Source organism: Oryzias melastigma, linkage group LG14 (assembly GCF_002922805.2).
Source record: "Oryzias melastigma strain HK-1 linkage group LG14, ASM292280v2, whole genome shotgun sequence".
NCBI lineage: Eukaryota > Metazoa > Chordata > Actinopteri > Beloniformes > Adrianichthyidae > Oryzias > Oryzias melastigma.
In genome coordinates, this window is record NC_050525.1 from 3,647,659 (window position 1) to 3,658,548 (window position 10,890).

A 10,890-nucleotide genomic window follows, 5' to 3' on the forward strand; every position below is an offset into this window, starting at 1 on the left:
GATATATTGTAACTAGTGGATTATCTTATATAAATAATCATAAGATTTGACTATCTTTCATTGTGGGCTGCACGGTGGCGCAGTGGTTAGCGCTCTCGCCTCACAGCGAGAAGGCCCCAGTTCGAATCCCGGCTGGGACCTTTCTGTGTGGAGTTTGCATGTTCTCCCCGTGCATGTGTGGGTTTTCACCGGGGACTCCGGCTTCCTCCCACCGTCCAAAAACATGCTTCATAGGTTAATTGGTGACTCTAAATTGCCCCTAGGTGTGGGTGTGAGAGTGAATGTGTGTGATTGAGGCCCTGCGACAGACTGGCGTCCTGTCCGGGGTGTACCCCGCCTTCGCCCATCAGCAGCCGGGATAGGCTCCGGCACCCCCGCGACCCCGAAAGGGAAGAAGCGGTTAAGAAGATGGATGGATGGATGGATATCTTTCATTGTCCATTATTCTTTCATATGTATAACCATTGTTACATTATAATAATCCATATCAAAACTATCTAATTACACAAAAATAAGTGCAAATAGTCTTTAAAATTGAGTTAATAATTCTTTTCTGTATGTCTCAAAGATCAATTCCTAATATTTACATTTAAAACAATTGATGCATTGAGTCCCATTCAAAAGTCTGAGCCCACACACCGATTTAAACATCTTTCTCTCTGTTTTTCTATTTACTATTAAAAGTTACTGAACTCTTTTAGATTTCTGAAATGATGGATTAATGCGCTCACAATAGATCCTTTCACGGTGACGTAGACAAAATGGTGACAGGGCCAGAAATGCTAATGGTTGCAAAGCTGACAGCTGAACCTGCCTTTACACAATTTTATGTAAATAATAAAAAATAACCTAACCAATTACAACAGAAAAATGTACAATATTTATTTGCCAAACTGTGTTTTCATTTCCTGTCTTTGACCGTTCACAAATCTAAATACAAATTTGAATAATCCTTCAATATTTTAGGTTTTATTGAAAATATCAACCTTTCATTTGAGCAAATGATATTCTAACAGGTTCTATTTTGCTTGATGATATTTTCACGTATTTTAAGTACGATCAGCACAATAACTGATGTAAATTCATGTAATAGACGCAGCCAAGATGCACTTTGCTGCGTGTTGGCCGCGTATCTTTTACCAGCACTCAAGGCTCAATTTAGTTGTTGTAATAAGAGGTATTTGTTGTTTTTCAGGTGATTTTAAGGGGGTAATTGTAAAAATAGCAATTTTTACCAAGTGGCACAGCAATGAAATGAAACTACATTTTTTCAGCTTTCAAAATAAGAGCGACCAAGACAAAAGTTCAGCTCTGGCCGTACACATTCAGCAAATTATGTGCGAATAATCATTTCCTTATATATATTTTTGATATTTTCAGATTATTTCTGTCTTTGTTTACCTTTATTATTTTTATCCTGCAGGGATCAGACATGTTTATGAGCAAAAGCAAAGAGGATCTACGTCAAAAAATCACATAAGAGTTATTAGTTGGTCTTTATTGTAAGACACGTTGAAATTGTCTTACTTTAGCTCTGTTTTTACTGATTTTTGTGAACACGGAAATGTAAGCAACTTTAACTTTGCAGAAAAGATCTTCTGCAGCTCTATGTCTTATCCCTGTTGTGGAAAGCTAGCATTAGCATTAGCATGAATTAGAAAAAGATAATCTTAAATACCTTCATAATCAAACAAGTAACATTCAATGAAGTACATGTAACCTTCGTCTAACTATGATCGGTTGTAACAGAGAGAGAACTCACAACTCGTTTAATGTCACTGTACAGTATTCTGTATGCAGGACATTTGTACTTTGATTTATGAATGATCTAAGAGGGGAAAACGAATACAACCAGGTAGGATATTAATAAAATAAATATTGTACAAATTTTGGTTAAAATTGTAAGGTTACCTTTTATTATTTACATAAAATTGCTCTCAACAGCGTTCAGCTGTCAGCTTTACTGTTTCAAACCCATAAACCAGAAGTCACGTCACACATGATCTGCAATATCATGTGTGACGTCACGTGAAAAGGGTCTATATCCTACTTTGTGCACATTTTTTAATTGAAATTAGTGAGCTTTTACAAATATTCCCCCCATACTCCTTCACAATAAATGAACCAAAGAGAACATATTTAAAGAGGGTAAATATTACACTATTAAAGTATCAAGGGGTATTAGAACTGGAAAAGTCTTTGTCAGGGTTTCAAATGTGGCCCTGTGCAGAGGAGTAGAGACGGGCTGTTCTTACCGTTACGATAAAGAAGCTGCAGCCGAACGGAGGCCATGGAGCTGATGAGGGATGAGGCCTTGTAGTTGATGTGTAGATGGTCGCTGATGCAGGACAGGGCCTTCAGTACCTTTGCCATGCTGCCCCTGGCCAGGGCAAAAGCCAGGAGGGTCAGTTCTGCTTCCGGACCCACACAGCAGCTGCACAGAGAGGAAAAAGCCACAAACTCTGAGGGTGTTTTTTTTTTTTTACATTTCTTGTATTATTTTTTCCATGTAAATAATCTTGCATGATTATATACTGTATGTATTGTTATTAACCAAAAAAGCATTTATAAATGGATGATTTGAAGTCTTTTCTATTTAAAACATTTAACGTGTATTTAGATGTTTTTTGCTGAGTGATGAATCCTCATGCTGCTGTCATCACTGAAAGCATTTGCAGATGCTCAAACACACCCACTTTGCTTTTACTCTGCTGTAATCGTGCCAACGTCAGCATCACCAGTAAAGTGAGGGATGATGGGAACAAAAGAAACCCTGCAGGAACTTACTCAGCTATCCTCAGCAGAAATCCGTCCACCTCCTCCAGGATATTCAGAGAGAAGAAATTAGGGAACTCCGAGGACGACGGAGTCAGCGACAGCGGCGGCGTGTACTGTAAGGCTTTCCTAGGCGGCAGACGAAGAGATCAACTCAAAACTTCAGCACAGAATCAAGTTTTAGAGTGAAATCTAAGCCACAAAGAACATTGCTGGTGTCTTAAAAACTAAGCAGAAGAACGATGGGACCTTACTGGGTGTTCTGGAGCACAGCCTGAGCCAGAGCCGGGTTAGTGTCCATGGACGCACTGACCAGGGAAGTGAGGAGAGACAGGTACCAGATGGCTGAAGCGTCTGAAACAGAAACCTCCTTGCTCTTGGTAATCTGGTATCCGAGCGTCTTCAGTCCGTGAATGCGAGTGTCGCATCCGTCGCTGAGGCACCTCTTAATGTTGATCTGGATGTCTGGAGTTTGAAGAGAGAATGCGGTTAGCCAGCTGATGGACTTCATCAGGGAGAGGAAAGTTTACGATAAAAAAAAAAATTAACAGCCCCTCACACCCCCAACCTAACATTCACGGTACAACAAAAATGGCGATCAATATTGGAGCTATCCAGTCGTACAGTTTAGCTCAGACGAGGAAAACAAAGACGTACATGGATCTATTCGTCTACGAGAGCGGAGCGGGGAGCCTCTGTCACAAATGAACTCTTTTTAAAGTTTTTTACAGTTTTTCTTCCTCTCTTGATTCAAAACAATTTAAAATACTCACAAATGCAATTTTAGGCTTAATTTTCTTTATATATGTCTTACATTATCAGAAAAATGCCACCAGAACATGTTAAAAACACCATTCTTCTGAGTGGGTTTTTAAGCCAAACAGGCCTCTAAATAACTGACAGCATTGTTTGGAGTTTTTATAAACAGAAAACTGATCTTTTAAAGAGGTAAAAAAACCCTTTTTTGGAACCAGGCGGAGGCTCACAGGGGTGTGTGATGTTGGCGTTCTCCAAGAGGGCGACGTAGCCCGTCACATTGCTGGGAATGCGGATGTCTCTGATCTCCTGTAAGGAACGGCGACTTTTGCCCACGGCCACCGAGACCAGCTGAGGCATGTAGCTGTGGTCGTTGGAGGCCACTGCGATGGCCAGGCGTCTTAAAACCACGTCTGGTTTCATCTTCAGTCTGGAAACGAGAAGACAAATCCACTCACAAATCAAAACTCTTTAAAGAGAACATGTGGACAGTTGGCCAAAGCAGAGCAGCGTCTACCTTATCCAGTGTGACCGAGCACTCCCATCCGACTGCCAGAAAGACGTGGTATCCCCGTTTGTCATCTTGTACACGTCAGCGACGTTGGAGGAAGCTTCTATTATGCTGTAGCACTGTGTGATCGCCTTCACTTTATCTACGTCTGGATCGTGATCCAGCTTTGCTCTGTATTGGATATCTAAATCTGATGAGAAGAGTCACATTATTAAGCAAAACTCAGAGAAAGTCCCACCTTAGGCGAGACCCTTCAGGTTACTGCCTAAACTATGTAGCCACAAAGGGGTCCCGGGTCTGGGTCTCCCTGTGCCGGTCCCCAGCCCGGATAAAATACAGGATTGTGACAGGAAGTACAAAACTCTGTCAAACCACCTATGTGATTCAGTGAAAGCTGTTTCACTGGAGACCCCTGAAGGGATGTGACGAAAGATGAACAAACAAACAAACAAACTTACTTTATGTTTTTGTGGAGATTAAGCCATTCACTGATAAAATGCAGGTTTTAAATATTTACAACAATTTATTTAGAACAGTGTCATATTTTTCAATATATAAAAATTTCTCCTTTTTTTATTTTGATAACGGCGTGTAAAAGTTCCTTTCAAAATAAAATGCAACTTAAGATCCTCCTGCTGCAGCACTTCAATCAAAATAGATAGAAAGTCAAATCAAACATGTTTTTTTCTGTTAATGTGACTTTGGATAACCCTTTTTCTCCTTTCACTATTAAACATAAACTTGACAACACTGGGGTTAAATCCAATATTTAAAAAAATAATTAGAACTCTCCCCCAGATCATTTTAAATTATTATTATTATTATTATTATTAACAGCCCAATGTTTTCCTGTAGCATCCCAATTATGGCAGAATATATATTTTATGGAGAGCAAAAATATTGAAAGTTATTTAAGGTTCAGGTTGATTTATTCTGGAATAATATTCCTGTTGAGCAGAAGATGATCAGGATTTATGCTGTAAATTTATTCTAATAATTAACAACTCTGACAGCAGATTAAATTTTTACCATTTTAGCTCATTTGTTAAAAGTCTAAATATCAATGACAAAACGTAATAAAGTAAAGCAAATTAACCAAAACTACCATTGTTTATTAAAATAGAATTTTTCCTCAAAGCAGACTTCTGTTCTAGACCATTGACTGTACATGAAACTGGATAGACCATAGAAAACCATAGAAAATGGTTCAAGTCCAGATCCAGCCAAACAAAGTCAATTCAATTCCAAGTGTTTTGCGATACAGATGTCCCCATGTTGGAACCAAACATTTTTCAAAAGCAGAGATTGGTCCAAATTGGTCTGAGCCAACATCTCTATGACAACATCTCTCGTCAATCATGAGTGAGCTTCTTGGAAGTCCACACCACCACTTGAAAGTCCATCAAATGTTTTGAATGTTTGATGTGAGGCCACATACTTTTATTGAGGAATCTAATTGTTGATGTTTAGAATTTGAATAACTTAAACGACTGAAAAGAATTCAAGAATATGTTTAAAAAAAAACATATCAGAGCAAGAATGGTTATTCTGACTAATAGAATGACTTAGTAATAGCTGTTTATTTTTCAATAGAAGTCTATTGGATTTTGGCTTCTTGGAGCCAGGAGGTACTTCCTGTTTGGAACACGAAGGGGGGGGATCACTCAGTTCAGTTCTCATTTACAGTCAATGATCTAGACGTGCCATGAGTAAGCTAATTTAATGGGTACAATGATGTTTTTCTGGTTCTTACCTTTTTCTTTTTGCAAGAGGGACACCAGGAAGTCCTGAACGACACTGGACCTCATGGTACAAATACTGTTGTAGCCCTCTAAGATGGGGAAGGGGATGGCACTGCTGGGAATGCGGTTTCTATGCAAGAACTTTATGATCTTAAAGGCATGAGCTCCTATTTGGTCTTTGGTCTTCGAGAATATGTCAACAAAACCTGTTGGAAGGAGACAACGTTAAAGCAATATGTCACATGCCGTCGACCATGTTCCTCCAGGTTAACCAACCACACATCTTACCTGGAGTTAGGGAACACGCCTGGAGCTGTCTGATCACGTGACTTAGCTCCCCCTGAAGATTGGCTCCATTAGAGTTCTTCAGAGCAATCAGCATACTCTCGATGTCCACCACTCCGTCCCCCTCCGCATCAAACTGTCCAAAGGCCTGACACACAGCAAGATATTGCGTTTGGCGTTTTCTAGTGCTGTCCAGATCTACAATTCCAAAATCGAGGGCCCTAGAAATTTCCCAGAAGTCTTAGCGAAAAACCAGTGAGGGTTGATGGTCACTAGATTAGCAAATATAGATGTTTTTGGGTTTGAACAATTTTGTGGAAAATTTTTTAATGTAATCTTTTACTAATCTATTAACGTTTATATCATCAGAACACAGTGGATTCATAAATAGACTCTGTAAATGGCTCGTATTGATTAGATTTTCACTTAATTGAAGCTGTGATGTCATACTTAGCTTTTCAAAAAAATAAAAATAAAAAGTAGTAAGCATGGTGTCCGAAGTGCTTTTATAATCCAGGACATAGATATAGATATAGTTGTTAGGGAGTACAGAAGGAATTTGGACATAGCTCAACTCTCACTTTCTTAGGCTCACTTGTCCAACTGCTCGTAAATTTCTAATCAGCCAATCACATGGCAGAAAGCAACTCTGTGCATTAATGCATGTAGACATGGTCAGGACAGTTCAAACTGAGCATCAGAATGGAGAAGAAATTTGTTTGAAGTGACTTTGAATGAAGCATGCTATTGGCCTGAGTATTTCAGAAACTGCTGATCTACTAGGATTTTCACCCACAGCCATCTCTAGGTGTTACAGAGAATGGCCAGAAAAAGAGAAAATATCCAGTGAGGGGCAGTTCTGTTGATGCCAGAGGTCAGAAAAGAATGACTAGACTGGTTCCAGCTAATAGAACAGTAACTTAAATAATCACTAGTTACAACCAATGTCTCATCTCTGAACGCACAACACGTCCAACCATGAGGCAGATGGTCTACAGCAGCAGAGGAACACACAGAGTGTCACTCCTGTCAGCTAAGAACAGGAAACTGAGGCTACAATTCACACACACTCACCAAAATTTGACAATAGAAGCTTAGAAAACTTTGTCTGGTCTGATGAGTCTCCATTTCTCCTGCCACATTCTGATGCCAGGGTCAGAATTGGCATCAATAACATAAAAGCATGGACTCACCCTGTCTCATATCAACGGTTCAGGCTGGTGTTGGTAGTGTAATGGTGTGGGGGATATTTTCTTGGCACACTTTAGGCACCTCAATACCAGTTGATCGTGGTTACAACACCACAGAATACCTGAGTATTGTTGCTGACCATGTCCATCCCTTTATGGCCACAGTGACAATGGACTCTAATGACCTCCACAGTCACTAGATCTCAACCCAATAGAACATTTGGGATGTAGTGGAACAGGAGACTGGCCGGTGGGTGTATGTGGACTGTTCACTTCACCTGCACAAACCTAAAAGCATACACTAAAACCACAAACAGCTGTATATGTATATGCTTTATTTCAATGTAACTTGATTTGATCAATCAAAGCAGAATTCATAGTTTTACCAACCATAATATGTTTAACAACAAATTTCAGCAACCAGGCAACACAACCATGAACACAAAGCCCCCCAACAATAACACAAAGTCATGACAACTCATTGGCCCTCTGTCAGCCACATTATCCAGAGAACAAAGTGCTTCATGTCTGCTCTCCTCCAGACCTCCTGATCCTATCTGTGGATCACTGCTTGTAAATGGGAGTGCCCCCAGCCCTTCAACCCTAACCTGACCCGATCACTGGAGACACACTCACCTCCTCGCACTCGTCTCTTGGGGCATCTCTGCTCTCCAACATCTCGCAGAATTGCTCCACGTTGACCGACTCCTCTCCCCGGTTTAACCGGTCCTCGAGCCACCGCATCAGGACGCTCTCGTTCCCGGACAGGACGGACTCGTGGATGGCGACCCTGGAGTCGCTCACCCGAGCGGCCGCTTCTCTCAGTTTCACTTGTTCCAGGAGAACCCCGGGGCTGGGCGGCCCGCCGGAAGGTGCGGGCAGGCCCGAACCCCCTCCGGAACCGGCGCCTCCGCCGCCTCCGGTGGCCGCAGAGGCCGGGCTGTCTTCCGCGAAACCGGGGCTCTCGGTCTCTATGTCCTCCTCGTCGCCGCTGCCTCCGCCACAGCCGCTCTCTGCGTTCCCCATGGTCACTCCGCCGACCTAAGGCACACCGGAGAGTCGGTGCGGGCCGCCGGTTGTCAGTTTTAAAACGGCTGTGCCGGTCTAAACACAGACCTCCGCGACGTTAACCTACAGCCAGAGCTCCACGGTGTTCCACTACCGCATTGACGTCCCGTACGTCACTTCTCCTCCAACGTCACTTACGTTGCCTCCTAGCGCATGCGCAGTAGCGTTCTGCTTCTACGGAAGCTCGAAGCAGCATGTTTGGCTACGCGCTCGCTGTGTTGCTGTCAGTCTCAGTAGCGTTAGTGATCGAGTGGTCGGTTAGATCGGAGGAGGGGCCGGTCCCGGAGACCCCCGCGAGGCCCCTGAGCAGGCACGAGCTCTCCCTGTACCACGGAGGAGCGGGCAGCAGGGGCCTCTACCTGGCCATACTGGGAAAAGTGTTTGATGTGCACAAAGGCTACAAGCATTATGGACCCGATGGTGCTTATCACTTCATGGCAGGTGTAGAATCTAACATCTATGTTTTAATTCACACAGCTGAGAATAGATTACACAATGATAAAGCTATTACTTGGTGAGTAATTTGTAGTAATAGTAATATTTTATAATATTTTAGGCAAAGATGCCTCACTGGCTTTCATCACTGGAGACTTCACAGAGAATGGACTGACAGATGATGTTTCCAGTCTGTCACCCTTACAAGTGGTGGCTCTTTATGACTGGCTGGCTTTCTATCATAAAGAGTATAAAACTGTTGGTGAGTAACCACATTTTATTTATTTAGATTTTCAAACGTTTGGATGTTTTTAAAATACTATTTTCATTTTAGTGATCCTACTGGTTTAGATTTCAATCACTCAATCACACTTTCAGCAATTTCTGCAATCTTGGCATCAAAATGTTCATCTTGTTTGGGACATTTCTATGGAGCTAATTTAGGGCCATAAATAACTGAAACCCAAATAAAACATTTTGAATCAAAATATTGGTGTTTGGCCAAAAAAAGGGTAAAATCTCCCAAACTTTTTGCTATTGTAAAAATAAACTTAATTATTTTCAGCTTTAAAAGTTCTGTTTTTTAGGTTTCAAAACTTAAAATTTCAATTCACAACTTTTATATTCAATTATAAATCCTTTTTTTCACTTTCAACTTTTTTTTCATTTTAAAATCTGAAAATTTTAGTTTAAAAACGTTTTTCCCCGTTGTGGTGCGTTGGGGCGGGGCTAACACAAAGGACCAATCAAAATCGATGAGGGTGACAACTTCAGTTCCGGTGCATTCACTGACTCTGAGAACTGTGATAAATGAATGGCTGTTTAGTCTGTACTATCATAGTCTGAAGTTGTTCCAAGATGTGTAAAAATTAGAGTTTTATTGCATACAAACCGCACATCCAAAACGCTGTTCTATCCCGTTCAAAGCGCCATCTTATTGTGCTAAATTCAACGTCCTCAGGTGCTAAAGAGTTAAAAGTGGGCCAAGTTAGCATCAGATAAAGTGTTCAACCCCTTTGACTTCCAGATTGGACCAACAACTGAACAGAAATTCAGTCAGTTCACACAGTGGCCACTAGAGGACCTGTTACACAAACCAACTCTCCAAACCTCCCAAAAACTATTATGTAAACATGTCAATTTAATGTTAATTTTGTCTCAGCATGAAAATCTTCCTCCTTTCCTAACCAACCAAATAAGATGTCATTAAAAAAAGAACAGATGGACACAAATAAATTATCCTTATAAGAGCTGCTTACAATTGTTTGAAAAGCTTCTACTTTACAGCAAAAGTGAATATGGTTCTAAAAGCCTTTATGTTTTTAAAAACTTTCATTTTTACAATTTGGTTCCAAACCTACAGTCCCACGTGTGATGTAATGTGTTTTCTTCTGTCTTATATGTGAGAAAATGTCATAAAGACTCCATCCACTGTCTTCAGGTACAGTTACAGGCCGATTCTACGATGAGTCTGGGAAGCCCACAAAGGCTCTTCTGCAAGCGAGAGCTGCTCTTGCAGAAGGCCAGCGAATAAAAGCCCAGTCAGAAGCGGAGAAAGCGCGTTACCCAGCATGCAACTCTGAATGGAGCGCTGCCAGAGGAGGAAGAGTATGGTGCTCCTCTAAAAGGTAGGAAAACAAGAGGACAGATTGGAGCAGGGGAGTCAAACTCCACATTCAACATGTCTGATTTCAAGTGGGCCGGACCAGTAACCTAATAGCAACATAACCTATGGTCAACTTATCTGTAGCTTTATTTTTTTTTTCTCAGTTGGAAAAAATGCCTTAAAAAACCTAGAAGCCTAATCACCTATTATTATTATTAGAGCTATTATCTTTTTGACAACATTTTGGTAATTGTGATCATTTTTATAGCAACTTAACAGAGGTGGGCAGAGTACCTAACTGCATCCTACCCAGACATTGCACACCCTTGCAAAGAAATGCTGTTTATTTCTTGATCTCTTGTTATGCCAGTATTTCTTTCCCTTTGCTCCCCCTAGTGGCAGAGTTACATATTGCAGCCATTTCTTTAAATAACCCATAGACTGTATATAGAATAACTGGACAGAGCAAGCCCCCCTCCTTCCGTGTTCCATATAGGAAGTACCACTGGGTTGCAAAAAGGC

General features: G+C 41.1%; 2 protein-coding genes across 6 annotated transcripts in view; one reads left to right on the plus strand and one right to left on the minus strand.

The window, feature by feature from the left end:
* Positions 1-8,466, minus strand: part of zzef1 (zinc finger, ZZ-type with EF hand domain 1) — a 40,644-nt gene extending 32,178 nt beyond the window's left edge. For 4 of the 5 annotated variants that reach the window (XM_024265665.2, XM_024265664.2, XM_024265666.2 and 1 more), the window contains exons 1-8: positions 7,896-8,315; positions 6,073-6,217; positions 5,796-5,990; positions 4,049-4,232; positions 3,762-3,961; positions 3,030-3,240; positions 2,788-2,904; positions 2,256-2,434 (exon numbers count right to left, since the gene is read on the minus strand). In XM_024265665.2, the coding sequence (XP_024121433.1) occupies positions 2,256-2,434; positions 2,788-2,904; positions 3,030-3,240; positions 3,762-3,961; positions 4,049-4,232; positions 5,796-5,990; positions 6,073-6,217; positions 7,896-8,285 (1,621 nt within the window). In that variant the 5' untranslated portion in view covers positions 8,286-8,315. Of the gene's footprint in view, positions 1-2,255; positions 2,435-2,787; positions 2,905-3,029; positions 3,241-3,761; positions 3,962-4,048; positions 4,233-5,795; positions 5,991-6,072; positions 6,218-7,895; positions 8,316-8,375 lie in introns of those variants that run through there. The other variant, XM_024265663.2, reaches the window with a different exon arrangement.
* A 27-nt stretch (positions 8,467-8,493) lies between these two features.
* Positions 8,494-10,890, plus strand: part of LOC112142382 (neuferricin) — a gene marked incomplete in the record, with an annotated part of 9,541 nt that continues 7,144 nt past the window's right edge. Inside the window, 3 exon segments of the mRNA XM_024265705.2 lie at positions 8,494-8,768; positions 8,884-9,024; positions 10,204-10,390. Of these exon segments, the coding sequence (XP_024121473.1) occupies positions 8,522-8,768; positions 8,884-9,024; positions 10,204-10,390 (575 nt within the window).